Raw genomic sequence first — 17,772 nt, 5'->3', positions numbered from 1 at the left:
GCCACTCTGCCATAAAGCCCCGACTGGTGGAGGGCTGCAGTGATAGTTGACTTTGTGGAACTTTCTCCCATCTCCCTACTGCATCTCTGGAGCTCAGCCACAGTGATCTTTGGGTTCTTCTTTACCTCTCTCACCAAGGCTCTTCTCCCACGATTGCTCAGTTTGGCTGGACGGCCAGGTCTAGGAAGAGTTCTGGTCATCCCATACTTCTTCCATTTAAGGATTATGGAGGCCACTGTGCTCTTAGGAACCTTGAGTGCTGCGGAAATTCTTTTGTAACCTTGGCCAGATCTGTGCCTTGCCACAATTCTGTCTCTGAGCTCCTTGGGCAGTTCCTTCGACCTCATGATTCTCATTTGTTCTGACATGCACTGTGAGCTGTAAGGTCTTATATAGACAGGTGTGTGCCTTTCCTAATCAAGTCCAATCAGTTTAATTAAACACAGCTGGACTCCAATGAAGGAGTAGAACCATCTCAAGGAGGATCAGAAGAAATGGACAGCATGTGAGTTAAATATGAGTGTCACAGCAAAGGGTCTGAATACTTATGACCATGTGATATTTCAGTTTTTCTTTTTTAATAAATTTGCAAAAATTTCTACATTTCTGTTTTTTTCTGTCAAGATGGGTTGCTGAGTGTACATTAATGCGAAAAAAAATGAACTTTTTCGATTTTAGCAAATGGCTGCAATGAAACAAAGGGTGAAAAATGTAAAGGGGTCTGAATACTTTCCGTACCCACTGTATGTATATATATATACATCTGTATAAGACATAGTAGAAGACAAGCTAAGAATAAAAAATAAAGAAATAAAAATAAAAATAAAATAAAACAAGTATTATAAATAAGCAATAAAAAAACAGTAGAAAAAAAAACAAAAAAAACAATAACTGAAATATTATATTTACAGACAGAGAAAAAAACAACTATTTTAACTATTTTTAACTTTCCTAACTATTATTGCACGGTGTAGTGTATTGCACAGGTTATTATTGTCATTATTGTCATTGTCATGTGGTCTGCTCTGCTGGGAGCAGAGCTGGTTGTGCAGCCTGACAGCAGCAGGAAGGAAGGACCTGCGGTACCTCTCCTTCACACACCGGGGGTGAAGCAGCCGGTGGCTGAAGGAGCTGCACAGAGCTGCCAGAGTGTCCTGCATGGGGTGGGAGGTATTGTTCATCAGGGATGATAGCTTGGCCATCACCCTCCTGTCTCCCACCACCTCCACCGTATCCAGTGGACACCCCAGCACACTGCTGGCCTTCCTGACAAGCTTGTTCAGTCTCTTCTTGTCAGCTGCTGAGATGCTGCTGCTCCAGCAGACCACTGCATAAAAGATGGCTGATGCCACCACGGAGTTGAAAAAGGTCTTCAGGAGTGCTCCCTGCACTCCAAAAGACCTCAGTCTCCTCAGCAGATAGAGTCTGCTCTGACCCTTTTTATACAGTGCATTTGTGTGATTAGTCCAGTCCAGTTTATTGTTCAAGTGAACACCCAGGTACTTATAAGATTTCACAATCTCAATGTCCTGTCCCTGGATGTTCACTGGTTCCGGAGGACAGTGTTTTCCCGGCGGAAGTCCACCACCAGCTCTTTGGTTTTACCAGAGTTGATCTGGAGGCGGTTCCGCCGGCACCATCCTATGAAGTCCTGGTTCAGTTCTCTGTATTCCCTCTCATCGCCTGCGGAGATGAGGCCGACGATTGCAGAGTCGTCAGAGAACTTTTGCAGGTGGCAGGTATCAGAGTTATGTTTGAAGTCTGATGTGTAGATGGAGAAGAGGAATGGAGCCAGAACGGTTCCTTGTGGGGCCCCCGTGCTGCAGGACACCCGATCTGACTCACACTCCCCTATCCTCACATACTGTGGACGGTTGGTGAGGTAGTCCAGTATCCATGCAGTGAGGTGGTGGTCCACCCCGGTCTGCTCCAGCTTGTCCCTCAGAAGCAAAGGCTGGATGGTGTTGAAGGCACTGGAGAAGTCGAAGAACATGACTCTCACAGTGCTTCCAGCCTTTTCCAGGTGAGAAAGGCATCTTTGTAGCAGGTAGATGACAGCGTCATCCACCCCGATGCCAGGTTGATAGGCGAACTGAAGAGGGTCCAAAGATGAGATCACCAGGGGCGGAGGTGCACAAGGACCAGCCGCTCCAGGGTCTTCATCAGGTGGGATGTTAGAGCCACCGGCCTGAAGCTGCTGAAGTCCTTGGCCCCCGGGGTCTTTGGGACTGGTACCACGCAGGACGTCTTCCATAGCTGTGGTACCCTCCCCAGCTTCAAGCTCAAGTTGAAGATGTGCTCCACAATCCTGCACAGCTGGTCTGCGCAGGATCTGAGGAGCCTTGAGCTGATGCCGTCCGGACCCGTGGCTTTTCTCACCTTTATCTTCCTCAGTTCTTTTCTCACCTGATTAATTGAGAGGGACAAGTTGGGGGATGGGGGCTGTGTGCTGTAGGTTGTTGGAGTGGGGGTGGGGGTGGGGTGTTGGAGGTGTGCAGTGTTTGAGGAGTGTGGAGGGGAGCCGAGTGTTGTGGAAAAGGGGGTGGAGGAGGAGGAAGAAGAGGGGGGGTAATCCACAGGGGGTGCAGACGGTGGGGGCTGCAGCGGCAGGGAGGTCTGGGTGGGGGGAGGGGTGGGTGGCTGATCAAATCTGTTAAAGAATGAGTTCAGATCATTCACCCACTGTTGGTCCCCCACAGGCTGTTGGTTGGGCCCCTTGTGGCCAGACATGGCCTTGAGGCTCTTCCAGACTCCGCTGATGTTGTTCTGCTGCAGCTGATCCTCCATCTTTGTCCTGTAGATATTCTTCCCTTCCCTGATCTTCCTCCTCAGCTCCCTCTGCACAGTCCTCAGCTCCTCCTTGTTTCCTGATCTAAAGACCCTCTTCTTCTCCTTGAGGAGGGTCTTTATCTCAGGATTGATCCAGGGTTTGCTGTTGGAAAAACACCGTACAGTCCTGGTGGGTACGGTGTTCTCCACACAAAAGTTTATATAATCCGTTATTGTGTCTGTGAGACCCTCGATGTCCTCCCCATGGGCATCACTGAACACTTCCCACACAGTCGAGTCAAAGCAGTCCTTAAGAGCCTCCTCGGCTTCATCGGACCATCTTTTGACTGTGCGGGTCACAGCTGGCTGCCTGTGCACAAGAGGTTTGTACACAGGCCGGAGGTGCACCAGGTTGTGATCAGATCTTCCCAGGGGAGGGAGGGGTGATGAGCTGTATGCCTCCTTGGTGTTGGCATACAGCAGGTCCAGGGTTCTGTTGTCTCTGGTGGGGCAGGTGATGTACTGGGTGAAGGTGGGCAGAGTGGAGGACGGAGGGGCATGGTTAAAGTCACCAGAGAGGAGGAGGAGGGCATTGGGATGTTGTGTCAGCAGCCTGCTTGTCGCCGAGTGTATGACGTCACAGGCCGCTTCTCCGTTAGCAGAGGGGGGAATATACGCAGCTATTGTGATAACGTGCGAGAATTCCCTCGGTAAATATACCGGCCTCATGCTAACGGCCAACAGCTCAATGTCCGCTGTACAGGTCTGCTCCTTAACAGTGATGTGCCCAGAGTTACACCATCTATTATTCACAAACACTGCCAGACCTCCTCCCTTCCTCTTACCGCTCTCCGCTGTCCTGTCTGCCCGGATGATGCGGAACCCGTCCAGTGCAGCGTTGGTGTCCGGAGTCATCTCCGTGAGCCATGTCTCCGTGAACACCATGACGCTACACTCCCGGTATTCCTTCTGATGGCGAGTCAGTGCTGATAACTCGTCCATCTTGTTGGGGAGAGACCGTACGTTTCCCATGATGATGGAGGGGAGGACGGGTTTGAAACGTCTCCTCCTGGCGCGACGTTCTGCCCCAGCACGGCATCCCCGTCTCCTCCTCCTCAGCTCACGGGGAACCTCGGGTCTCTCCTCCGGCAGCAGCGGCGCCGTGTCCCGGAGCGCTAACAGCTGACCCCTGCTGTAAACAAAGGGGGCCATGGCTGCGGGCTGAGCCTCCGGGCACGGAGGTGGAAAGTGCAGAAAACTGCAGGTAGACCACGTGAAAGTCTACGAGTTTCACTGCCATAGTGCAAAATGTTTACAAAAAATTAAATAAGTAAAAAAAAGTAACAGAAAGTAACAAAAAAAACACAATTTAAAGGAAAAAGCTCACAGGTGAGCAGGAGCTGCTGTAAGAGGCAGCCACAGTCACACGGGGTTTCTCTTAGATGTTCTGACTAAATTGCTAAGGACCCTTGATGAAATGTTGGGCTTTCTTTTACATTACATTACATTACAGTCATTTAGCAGACGCTTTTATCCAAAGCGACTTACAGGAAGTGTATTCAACATAGGTATTCAAGAGAACTACTAGTCACCAGAAGTCATAAGTGCATCTCCTTTCTTAAACAAGCATCTTAAAGCATAAACCAGAGCAAAAGTATAGTGCAGAGGCAAATTACTACGAAAACAATAATTGCAACAGACTAATCCGAATATAGTAAGTGCAACAAACTACTACGAATAGGATAAGTGCAGTAAACGAATACGAATTCAATAAGTGCAGCGAACTGATACGAATACAGTAAGTGCAACAACTAATACGAATGCAGGAAGGCTCAGGGTAGTACTTCTTGAAGAGGTGAGTTTTCAGCCTGCGCCGAACGATGGGCAGCGACTCTGCTGTCCTGACGTCAGTGGGGAGTTCATTCCACCACTGAGGGGCCAGGACAGAAAAAAGCTGTGACCGGGTGGATCGGCCGCAGGGACCTCTGAGCGACGGGGCAACCAATCGCCCCGAGGCAGCAGAGCGAAGTGGTCCAGGTTGAGCTTCAGGTGGTGTGTCGCCATCCACTTCGAGATGTCAGCCAAGCACGCAGCAATGCGTGCCTCCACTTGGGTGTCACCGGGAGGAAATGACAAGACCAGCTGGGTGTCATCGGCATAACAATGGTAAGAGAAGTCATGCGAGCGAATAACAGAACCCAGAGATGTTGTGTAGAGCGAGAAGAGAAGGGGGCCCAGAACTGAACCTTGTGGAACCCCCGTAGTCAGCATGCGTGGTTCCGACACGGGCCCCCTCCATGTCACCTGGTAGGATCGGCCTGTCAGGTAGGATGCAAGCAGGGAGAGTGCAGAGCCTGAGACAGCCATCCCCTCGAGGGTGGAGAGGAGGATCTGGTGGTTCACCGTGTCAAACGCCGCTGACAGGTCCAGGAGGATCAGGACAGAGGAGAGAGAGTTCGCTCTCGCGGCGTGAAGCGACTCTGTCACCGCAAGGAGGGCCGTCTCTGACGAGTGACCCACCTTGAACCCGGACTGGTGGGGGTCCAAGAGGTTGTTCTGGTGGAGGTAGGAAGACAGTTGTTTAGAGACAGCGCGTTCAAGCGTTTTGGATAGAAAGGGTAGAAGAGAAACCGGTCTGAAGTTCTTGACATCAGAGGGGTCAAGTGATGGTTTTTTCAGAAGGGGGGTGACTCTGGCAGTCTTGAAAGCCGAGGGAAAGCATCCCGAGACGAGAGATGTGTTGATGAGGTGGGTGAGGAAAGGAAGGAGTTCAGTGGCAATAGACTGAAGAAGAGGGGAGGGGATCGGGTCAAGAGAGCACGTGGTGGGGCGGTTAGATGTAACAAGGTCGAGGACCTCCTTAGGGGAGAGGGGAGCAAAATAGGGTAAGATGGGGTGTGGAGAGGGAAGGGGGAGCTGAGGGGGGAGAGCTGGAGAGGGTAGAGAGGGAGAGGGTGTACAGGGAGAGGGGGCTGAGAGAAGGAGGATCTGATATCGTTTACCTTCTTGTCAAAGAAGTTGGTGAAATCATCAGGGAGAAGGGAGGAAGTAGGAGGAGGGGGTGGGGGTTGGAGGAGTGAAGAGAAAGTTCTCCATTTGCGCTCAGCCGCTCTTAGGCTCCGTCTATCAGTACGCACTGAGTCCGACAGCCACGGGGCAGGAGGAGTTGGCGTGCAGGCCTGGAGGTGAAGGGACAGAGGTTGTCCAAAGAGGAGGAAAGGGTGGAGAGGAGAAGATCAGTAGCAGTATCGGGGGATAGGAGAGAGAAGGATTCAGGGTCAGGGAGGGCAGAGGTAACAGAAGAGGAAAGATCAGCGGTGGAGAGGGAGCGGAGGTGACTACGGGTAGAAACCATGTGGGTAGGTGGAGGAAGTAAGGGGGAGAGGAGAGGGAGAGGGAGTAGGACATGAAGTAGTGGTCCGAGAGCTGGAGGGGAGTGACAGAGAGGTTAGCAGTAGAACAGTGTCTAGTGAAGATAAGATCCAGCTGGTTGCCGGCCTTGTGGGTAGGAGGAGAAGAAGAGCGATAGAGGGTAAAGGAGGAAAGGAAGGAAAGCAGCGGTTCTAACTTATCAGTCTGGATGTTGAAGTCGCCGAGCATGATGAGTGCGGAGCCATCGTCATGGAAGTGCGAGACTAGTGTGTCAAGCTCCTCCAGGAACTCACCAAGAGGGCCTGGTGGGCGGTACACAACAGCAATGGTGAGCTTGACTGGATAAGTGACAGTAACAGCATGAAATTCAAAAGAGGAAGGGGAGAACTGTGGAACAGAGACAAGAGAGTATTTCCATTTTGGGGAAATTAGCAGGCCAGTGCCACCACCTCGCCTCGCAGCTCTGGGAGTGTGAGAGAAGAGTTCACATCTGACAGAGCTGCGGGTGTGGTGGTGTTTTCTGGTGTGATCCAGGTCTCAGTTAGAGCAAGAATAAGGTATCTTTACTTTTACTCAAGTATGGCTTTTGGGTACTTTATACACCACTGGCATTTAGTAACACCTCCTGTTTTTGTGGCTGTACTTTGTGTTTTGACTTTCCCAAGACATACCAGGTGGGAGAGATGAGAGTGATAGAGATCACCTTCTTTATATTTAACATGTACTTTAACTTACATCATACTCTTTTAGGAGTTGATCTGTCGATTCCCCAAGGTACACCATCAAACTACGATTGACAACATCTCTGGTAATGGTGATGCTCGGATTGCTTGGAGCCTGAAATGACAGAAATTATTCAAGTTCATGGAGTAAAAATCATTCACTGACCTAAAACTTGTTAAAACTGCAATTTTTTAACACTAGGTGGCTTATATTATTGTTAAACGAGCCCCTATCAAGGATCCTTGATGTGCTGACTCAGGGCAGTATAATGAAACGCTTTTTGTCATTACTGAGGTTTCCTGGAAATCAGAAGTGATTCCGGGAAGTCATTAGTCCCAGTAAAGAAATAGTGCATAGCACATAAAAAATTGAACAGTTTACACCTTGCTTTTTGTATGGCTTAAACAAACATGACATAACATGTTAATCAGTGAGCTTTAGATATGTTGGCAGGTAAATGTTGTTATCTTTGGACAGAGCCAGACTAGCTGTTACCCCCCGTTTACAGTTTTTAGTATAAATGATGCTGCTGGTTGTAGCTTCATATTCATAGATGAGACATGGTAGTGGTATCAATCTGAAAATCAAACTCTTAGAATGAATGCAAATAAGCTTTTTATCCAAAGTAGCAAACAACACACAGAGCTGAGTGGCAGCTGTTACTGTGAACCAGATAATACACAGGAGGGAGCTACATTCTAGATGTAAACATACTTATGTAGCACTTTATTTGTGGATGATCACAACAGACCTTTTTAATAATCATTCAGTGCTTTAAAAAAAAACTATTGCAGGATGAGGGGTTTGGTGTCCAATCGACAAAGTGGAACAGAATCATCTCAAAGCACTACTTGGCAAATCTGGAACCTGTGCCTTTGGTAGTGAGTGACAATGTATACTCAGTGGCCGCTTGAAACAAGTTCACCTGTTCAATTTAATGCAGTTCAATACAGCACCACTTACCTGTGTCCTCAATAATCAACATATAAGCTTGTCAGGAAGGCCAGCAGTGTGCTGGGTGTCCACTGGATACGGTGGAGGTGGTGGGAGACAGGAGGGTGATGGCCAAGCTGTCATCCCTGATGAACAACACCTCCCACCCCATGCAGGACACCCTGGCAGCTCTGTGCAGCTCCTTCACCACCGGCTGCTTCACCCCCGGTGGTGAAGGAGAGGTACTGCAGGTCCTTCATTCACCCCCGGTGGTGAAGGAGAGGTACTGCAGGTCCTTCATTCACCCCCGGTGGTGAAGGAGAGGTACTGCATGTCCTTCATTCACCCCGGTGGTGAAGGAGAGGTACTGCAGGTCCTTCATTCACCCCCGGTGGTGAAGGAGAGGTACTGCAGGTCCTTCATTCACCCCGGTGGTCAGGTACTGCAGGTCCTTCATTCCCGGTGGTGAAGGAGAGGTACTGCAGGTCCTTCATTCACCCCCGGTGGTGAAGGAGAGGTACTGCAGGTCCTTCATTCACCCCGGTGGTGAAGGAGAGGTACTGCAGGTCCTTCATTCACCCCGGTGGTGAAGGAGAGGTACTGCAGGTCCTTCATTCACCCCGGTGGTGAAGGAGAGGTACTGCAGGTCCTTCATTCACCCCCGGTGGTGAAGGAGAGGTACTGCAGGTCCTTCATTCACCCCGGTGGTGAAGGAGAGGTACTGCAGGTCCTTCATTCACCCCCGGTGGTGAAGGAGAGGTACTGCAGGTCCTTCATTCACCCCGGTGGTGAAGGAGAGGTACTGCAGGTCCTTCATTCACCCCCGGTGGTGAAGGGAGTACTGCAGGTCCTTCATTCACCCCCGGTGGTGAAGGAGAGGTACTGCAGGTCCTTCATTCACCCCCGGTGGTGAAGGAGAGGTACTGCAGGTCCTTCATTCACCCCCGGTGGTGAAGGAGAGGTACTGCAGGTCCTTCATTCACCCCCGGTGGTGAAGGAGAGGTACTGCAGGTCCTTCATTCACCCCCGGTGGTGAAGGAGAGGTACTGCAGGTCCTTCCTTCCTGCTGCTGTCAGGCTGCACAACCAGCTCTGCTCCCAGCAGACCACATGACACATGACATTAATAACATGACAATAACAACCTGTGCAATATATTACACATTACACTGTGCAATAATAGTTAAAATATTTTTTTTCTCTGTCTGTAAATATAATATTTCAGTTATTGTTGTTTTTCTACTGTTTTTTTTTATTGCTTATTTATAATACTTGTTTTTTATTTTTTTTATTTTGTCTTCTTCTACTATGTCTCTTGTGTGCACTTTGCTCTACGCTGCTGTAATCTGGCACACCTCTGTCTGGTTCCAGGTTCCTTTATAATTGACTGACCTTAAAGCAGCACTCACACTGTTAAAGCTTCCACAGAGAACTGAACATGGCGGTTATGCGTTTAATTGAACGGCTGACAGAGAGCTTCGGTGAATTTGGGTTCAGAATAACACAAGAGCATGCACCAAACACAATCACGATTTACAATAAAAATGACGCCAAATTAAAAATAAGCCTAAAATAAAGAAAGAGCATGTAGCAGCACTTTGTTTAACAGCATTTTACTTGAGTATAAAATGTTCAGTACATTTTACTTGAGTATAAGATGTCACTGATAGTGACTGACCTGAGAACATGTTGTGCGTTAATGTGTCTCTAAACCCGGCTCCTGTATGTCTAGCTTGTTACGGTGGTGGTGGAGTAACTCTCAATAACGCGAAACAATGTTCAACTGCTACAGCAACTTGGCTATAAATTATTCGTTAACTAAAAATAATTGAACAGGTCTTACCTTGTGGAAAACAGCAGTCCTTGAAATGTGCGGCAGATTATGATTGATCTCCATGATCATCTCTATGTATATATATATACACATATATATATATATATATATATATATATATATATATATATATATCATATATATATATATATATATATATATATATATATATATGTATATATATATATATATGATGATATATATATATATGATCATATATATATGTATATATACATATATATACATATATATATATGAATATATATATATATATATATATATATATATATATGTATATATATATATATATATATATATATATATATATATGTATATATGTATATATGATCATATATATATATATATACATATATATATATTCATATATATATATATACATAGAGATAGAGATCATATATATATATATATATATATATATATATATATATATATGTATATATACATAGAGATGATCATATATATATATATATACATATATATATATATATATATATATATATATATATACATAGATATATATCATATATATATATATATATATATATATATATATATATATGATCATATATATATATATATATATATATATATATCATATATATATATATATATATATATATATATATATATATATATATATATATGTATATACACTCACCGGCCACTTTATTAGGTACACCTTGCTAGTACCGGGTTGGACCCCTTTTGCCTTCAGAACTGCCTTAATTCTTGGTAGCATAGATTCAACAAGGTGTTGGAAACGTTCCTCAGAGATGTTGCTCCATATCGACATGGCAGCATCACCACGTTGCTGCAGATTTGTCGGCTCATCCATGATGTGAATCTCCCGTTCCTCCACATCCCAAAGGTCTCTGTTGGATTGAGGTCTGGTGACTGGAGGCCACTGGAGTACTGGGAACTCATTGTCATGTTCAAGAGACCAGTCTGAGATGAGGTGAGCTTTGTGTCATGGTGCATCATCCTGCTGGAAGTAGCCATCAGGAGACGGGTCCACTGTGGTCATAAAGGGATGGACATGGTCAGCAACAATCCTCAGGGAGGCCGTGGCCTTTAAACCATGCTCAACTGGTACTAAGGGGCCCAAAGTGTGCCAAGAAAATACCCCCCCCCCATTACACCAGCAGCAGCCTGAACCGTTGATAGAAGGCAGGATGGATCACTGCTCTCATGGTGTTTACGCCACATTCTGACCCGACCATCTGAACGTCGCACTGAAGTGGAGACTCATCAGACCAGGCAACGTGTTTCAATCTTCTATTGTCTAACTTTAGTGAGCCTCAGTTTCCTGTTCTGAGCTGACATGGAGGCACCGGTGTGGTCTTCTGCTGCTGGAGCCCGTCTGCTTCCAGGTTCAGAGGTGCTATTCTGCAGACCTTGGTAGTAACGAGTGGTTATTTGAGTTACTGTTGCCTTTCTATCACATGAACCACTCTGCCCATTCTCCTCTGACATCAACAAGGCGTTTTCGTCCACACAACCACTGCTCACTGGATGTTTCCTCTTTTTCGGACCATTCTGAATATGTTGAACCACATCAGCTGGTCCCTTTAGACCTGAAGGATCCGGATCAGATGTTGAACCACATCAGCTGGTCCCTTTAGACCTGAAGGATCCGGATCAGATGTTGAACCACATCAGCTGGTCCCTTTAGACCTGAAGGATCCAGATCAGATGTTGAACCACCTCAGCTGGTCCCTTTAGACCTGAAGGATCAGGAGGATCCTTAATGACCCTGCTGCTACATATACTTACATACATATACCGTCCTCAGCAGCCCTTTTGTGTCACCACTGACATCATGAGTACCAAACCCAGGTCATCTCAGTGGAACGTGATTCCTACTAATCAGATCAGTTTCTCATAATCAGTTCTGTCTCTATCATTAATCAGTACATTATTGTCAATCATCAAAACTTCTCATGAATTGATTATTTTTTTATTGATTACAGCGACTCGTGATTCTTCATCTTTATTGGTCAACATCTCGTTGCACATACATTCAGACCTTTACAGTAACAATATACACATTATGTTTCTGTGGTATAACGATATCAGTGATGAATGAAGCGTTGAACTAGCCCATCATAAACACACAGGATCAATATATCCCATAATATGTAGAGATAGAACCACTTTAATGAATTACAAGCTTTGAGATGATCAATCGTTCCACGTTTAGAAGTCTTCAAAGCTGAAGTCCTCTCCGCTCTCAAACATGGAGGAAACAGGATGTATGGATCTGGTGAGGGGCGGGGCCTGGCTGATGTCATCACAGGACAGAGAGACAGCTCCGCCCACTGACTGACCCCTCCCACTGATGGAAGGCCCCGCCCCCTCGTGACAGTCAGAAGGGAGGAAACAAGCCCACCTGGAGACTGGACCAGAACTCACACTGGGAGAATAAAGGCTCTTCTTTCTGGGAGGACTGGTGTGGTTTTCACTGGGAGGACTGGTGTGGTTCAGACTCCTGGTTCTGGTGTGGTTTTCACTGGGAGGACTGGTGTGGTTCAGACTCCTGGTTCTGGTGTGGTTTTCACTGGGAGGACTGAGGTTCAGACTCCTGGTGTGGTTCAGACTCCTGGTTCTGGTGTGGTTTTCACTGGGAGGACTGGTGAGGTTCAGACTCCTGGTTCTGGTGTGGTTTTCACTGGGAGGACTGGTGTGGTTCAGACTTGTTTTCTTAACAGGTTTCATCATCAAACTGTTTGTCTGCAGAGAGATTTAAGGATTCAAAAGCAGATTTTTTATTAAATACTATACTATGATTTTTTATTAAATACTATGAGTTTTTATTAAATACTATACTATGATTTTTTATTAAATACTATGAGTTTTTATTAAATACTATACTATGATTTTTTATTAAATACTATGAGTTTTTAATTAAATACTATACTATGAGTTGTATGGGTTTATGGATCCATTTGATTGAGTGCTGCACAGAAAAACCTCAAACTAAATATATTTCACTCTTCACTCATTAAACTATTTTTGATATGAATTCATGGGTAAACTCACATCAGTGTTGATAAACGTTGGTGGTGATGTCAGCAGCTTACCTGTTCAGGTGTCCAGCTGTCCGCTCCTCCTCCATCGGTCCATCTCTTCATTCTCTTCCTGTTGAACAGCACACACTTAATCAAAAAAATCAGGTTTATGGATTTATAATTATTCTTTGGAGATCCAGTGACATACAAACAAAATTCTTTTCATCTCTTCATTACAATTATTTCACCTAAAAATAAACATTTTTATATCTATTTTATTCCTCCTTTCTGTAAAAGTTGAAAGCAGTTTTAACTCCGACACGCCGTCCTACAGGACGGTCTGAAACACCTGGAGAACAGGTAACAAGTATATAACCCTCCTCTCTATAGAGGACGTTGGTTTATTAAAGAACATGAGATAATAACCCTCCTCCTCTCTATAGAGGACGTTGGTTTATTAAAGAACATGAGATAATAACCCTCCTCCTCTCTATAGAGGACGTTGGTTTATTAAAGAACATGAGATAATAACCCTCCTCCTCTCTATAGAGGACGTCGGTTTATTAAAGAACATGAGATAATAACCCTCCTCCTCTCTATAGAGGACGTCGGTTTATTAAAGAACATGAGATAATAACCCTCCTCCTCTCTATAGAGGACGTCGGTTTATTAAAGAACATGAGATAATAACCCTCCTCCTCTCTATAGAGGACGTCGGTTTATTAAAGAACATGAGATAATAACCCTCCTCCTCTCTATAGAGGACGTCGGTTTATTAAAGAACATGAGATAATAACCCTCCTCCTCTCTATAGAGGACGTCGGTTTATTAAAGAACATGAGATAATAACCCTCCTCCTCTCTATAGAGGACGTCGGTTTATTAAAGAACATGAGATAATAACCCTCCTCCTCTCTATAGAGGACGTCGGTTTATTAAAGAACATGAGATAATAACCCTCCTCCTCTCTATAGAGGACGTCGGTTTATTAAAGAACATGAGATAATAACCCTCCTCCTCTCTATAGTCTATGATCTTCTCTGAGTTTCACTCGTTGTCTCTTTGATTCATCAGTTCGTTTAGTTGGTTCGTCCTCTGGAGTTCCTCAGAATAAAGAAACAGAAACGTCTCTGTTCATGTTCGCAGGAGGAAACACAAAAAGCTTCACTGCTCGTTGCTTCTCTTTAACTTGATGGAAACTGTGATGATTCACCTGTCCATCAACACAGGTGTGAAAACATTCAGGTAGGTGGGCGTGGCCTTTAACAACAGACACTCTCTAAAGTCACACCTGTCAATCATGCTGTTGTCATGGAGCTGCTGCTGTTAACACCAACCTGCACATTAAAGCAGGAGGCAGTAACGGGTGAAGAAGTCCATCAAGACATCCTCCTCGTCCTCCTCCTCTGGCTCCGCCTCCTCAGGTGTGTCCAGGTATTTGCTCCAGCGGCTCGATCCAGTCTGCCTCAGCTGGAGACAGTCAGAGAGGAACAGTTTATATTACTATTAGAATAAGACCAGTGTGTGTGTGTGTGTGTGTGTGTGAAACACAAAAGCTGCGCTCACCTGGTCCTGTTTCTCAGGTACATCCTCTCTGTCTGCCTCCACCTGCTTCCTGTTAACACCAACCATTACAGCGCACATTAAAGCAGGAGGCAGTAACGGGTGAAGAGACCTGGACTAACGGGTGAAGACAGCTGGACTAACGGGTGAAGACAGCTGGACTAACGGGTGAAGACAGCTGGACTAACGGGTGAGGACAGCTGGACTAACGGGTGAAGACACCTGGACTAACAGGTGAAGACACCTGGACTAACGGGTGAGGACAGCTGGACTAACGGGTGAAGACACCTGGACTAACGGGTGAAGACACCTGGACTAACGGGTGAGGACACCTGGACTAACGGGTGAAGACACCTGGACTAACGGGTGAGGACACCTGGTGTGAGGACACCTGGACTAACGGGTGAGGACACCTGGACTAACGGGTGAGGACACCTGGACTAACGGGTGAGGACACCTGGACTAACGGGTGAGGACACCTGGACTAACGGGTGAGGACACCTGGACTAACGGGTGAGGACAGCTGGACTAACGGGTGAGGACAGCTGGACTAACGGGTGAGGACACCTGGACTAACGGGTGAAGACACCTGGACTAACGGGTGAAGACAGCTGGACTAACGGGTGAGGACAGCTGGACTAACAGGTGAGGACACCTGGACTAACGGGTGAGGACACCTGGACTAACAGGTGAAGACACCTGGACTAACGGGTGAAGACAGCTGGACTAACAGGTGAGGACAGCTGGACTAACAGGTGAAGACACCTGGACTAACGGGTGAGGACAGCTGGACTAACGGGTGAGGACAGCTGGACTAACGGGTGAGGACAGCTGGACTAACGGGTGAGGACAGCTGGACGGGTGAGGACAGCTGGACTAACGGGTGAGGACAGCTGGACTAACGGGTGAAAAGTGTTGAGTACTGTAGGACAGGTTGGTTACCATAGAGACCAGGTGTTGTGCTCCTGCTCCTCCATCATTGCTCCTCTCATGGCGTTAAGTTTCTGAACATGACGTCTGCAGTCGGCTCCGGAGCCCCGCCCAAACTCCTGTCAACCAATCAGAACACATTATCAAATTTACCTTCACAAAGCCCCGCCCCTAGAACACAGACTGACCAATCACAGCGTAGCATTGCTCTGCTCCACAGACTCTCATCAAACTGTCTTCAGGTGATGCCGTTAGCGACAGTGTGGTCTCCATGAACATTGGTTTTAGGCCCTGAAAGAGGAACGAGGACGGATGAGGACTGTCCTCACTGCGTCCTCTGTCCCCACTAGACTGTCTTCAGAGAACAGAGACCTTCAGAGGACAGAGACCTTCAGAAGACAAAGACCTTCAGAAGAGAAAGACCTTCAGAGGACAAGACCTTCAGAGGACAGAGACCTTCAGAAGACAAAGACCTTCAGAGGACAGAGACCTTCAGAAGACAAAGACCTTCAGAAGACAAAGACCTTCAGAGGACAGAGACCTTCAGAAGACAAAGACCTTCAGAGGACAGAGACCTTCAGAAGACAGAGACCTTCAGAAGACAAAGACCTTCAGAGGACAGAGACCTTCAGAAGACAAAGACCTTCAGAGGACAGAGACCTTCAGAAGACAAAGACCTTCAGAGGACAGAGACCTTCAGAAGACAAAGACCTTCAGAGAGACAGAAGACAGAAGAAAGACCTTCAGAGAGACAGAAGACAAAGACCTTCAGAGGACAGAGACCTTCAGAGGACAAAGACCTTCAGAAGACATAGACCTTCAGAGGACAAAGACCTTCAGAAGACAAAGACCTTCAGAGGACAAAGACCTTCAGAAGACAGAATCCTTCAGAAGACAGAGACCTTCAGAGGACAGAGACCTTCAGAGGACAAAGACCTTCAGAGGACAAAGACCTTCAGAAGACAGAATCCTTCAGAAGACAGAATCCTTCAGAGGACAGAGACCTTCAGAAGACAAAGACCTTCAGAGGACAAAGACCTTCAGAAGACAGAATCCTTCAGAAGACAGAGACCTTCAGAGGACAGAGACCTTCAGAAGACAAAGACCTTCAGAAGACAGAATCCTTCAGAAGACAGAGACCTTCAGAGGACAGAGACCTTCAGAAGACAGAGACCTTCAGAGAACAGAGATCTTCAGAAGATAGACTGTTCTCTTTTAATGAGAACAGTTTAATGAGAAAGCGTTCTGACCTTCAGCAGCGACTGTTTCTCTCCACACAGTTTACAGCTCCATCTGGTCACCTTCTTCACCTGACAGACAAAGCACAGGGACAACACACACCTTCTCTCAATGGGGTCTAAAGATACACATGTCTTTAGCCTGACTGTTAGCCTTTAGCCTGACTGTTAGCCTGTAGCCTGACTGTTAGCCTGTAGCCTGACTGTTAGCCTGTAGCCTGACTGTTAGCCTGTAGCTTTACTGTTAGCCTTTAGCCTGACTGTTAGCCTGTAGCCTGACTGTTAGCCTGTAGCTTTACTGTTAGCCTGTAGCCTGACTGTTAGCCTGTAGCCTGACTGTTAGCCTGTAGCCTGACTGTTAGCCTTTAGCCTGACTGTTAGCCTGTTAGCCTGTAGCCTGACTGTTAGCCTGTAGCCTGACTGTTAGCCTTTAGCCTGACTGTTAGCCTGTAGCTTTACTGTTAGCCTGTAGCCTGACTGTTAGCCTTTAGCCTGACTGTTAGCCTTTAGCCTGACTGTTAGCCTTTAGCCTGACTGTTAGCCTGTAGCTTTAGTGTTAGCCTGTAGCCTGACTGTTAGCCTTTAGCCTGACTGTTAGCATGCAGCCTGACTGTTAGCATGTAGCCTGTTAGCATGTAGCCTGTTAGCATGTAGCCTGACTGTTAGCATGTAGCCTGTTAGCATGCAGCCTGTTAGCATGTAGCCTGTTAGCATGTAGCCTGTTAGCATGTAGCCTGTTAGCATGTAGCCTGTTAGCATGTAGCCTGTTAGCATGTAGCTCTCTGTGTACCTGTTGGACCTGGAAGCTCTGACAGGAGAAACACCGGAGCACGTTAAACTCCTGAACCATGACGGTGATCCGGTCCAGCTCTGCCGGTTCCAGTCCTGCTCTTCGGGCTCAGTTTTCCCGGGTCTGTTTGAACGACACGTCACAGCGGAAACCGCCCCCTGCAGCGCCCCCTGCAGGCCGGAGGACCACAGCGCTGATTCTCTTTACTGACTGGTTTACTGGTTTACTGACTGGTTTACTGACTGGTTTACTGACTGGTTTACTGACTGGTTTACTGGTGTACTAACTGGTTTACTGACTGGTTTACTGGTGTACTAACTGGTTTACTGACTGGTTTACTGACTGGTTTACTGGCAGCTCTGTGCAGCTCCTTCACCACCGGCTGCTTCACCCCCGGTGGTGAAGGAGAGGTACTGCAGGTGGTGAAGGAGAGCAGGTCCTTCATTCACCCTGGTGAAGGTCCTTCATTCACCCCGGTGGTGAAGGAGAGGTACCCCCGGTGGTGAAGGAGAGGTACTGCAGGTCCTTCATTCCCCCCCGGTGGTCCTTCATTCACCCCGGTGGTGAAGGAGAGGTACTGCAGGTCCTTCATT

At 46.8% G+C, this 17,772-nt stretch overlaps 1 protein-coding gene across 1 annotated transcript; it reads right to left on the bottom strand.

Annotated features, from left to right (window-relative positions):
• Window positions 1-11,624: 11,624 nt before the first annotated feature.
• On the bottom strand, window positions 11,625-17,312 carry LOC129089796 (MRN complex-interacting protein-like). Its single transcript, XM_054597161.1, has 8 exons — window positions 17,180-17,312; window positions 16,402-16,461; window positions 15,164-15,270; window positions 14,225-14,273; window positions 14,024-14,128; window positions 13,950-13,981; window positions 12,732-12,789; window positions 11,625-12,381 (listed from the first exon to the last, which is right to left on the bottom strand). Exons 1-8 carry the CDS (start codon window positions 17,237-17,239, stop codon window positions 11,848-11,850), a joined length of 1,005 nt encoding a protein of 334 aa, XP_054453136.1. The 5' UTR covers window positions 17,240-17,312; the 3' UTR covers window positions 11,625-11,847.
• Between the last annotated feature and the right edge of the window lie 460 nt (window positions 17,313-17,772).

The sequence above is a fragment of the Anoplopoma fimbria genome, chromosome 4 (genome assembly GCF_027596085.1).
Source record: "Anoplopoma fimbria isolate UVic2021 breed Golden Eagle Sablefish chromosome 4, Afim_UVic_2022, whole genome shotgun sequence".
In the NCBI taxonomy this organism is placed as follows: Eukaryota; Metazoa; Chordata; class Actinopteri; order Perciformes; family Anoplopomatidae; genus Anoplopoma; species Anoplopoma fimbria.
This window is presented reverse-complemented; position numbering and strand designations above follow the sequence as displayed.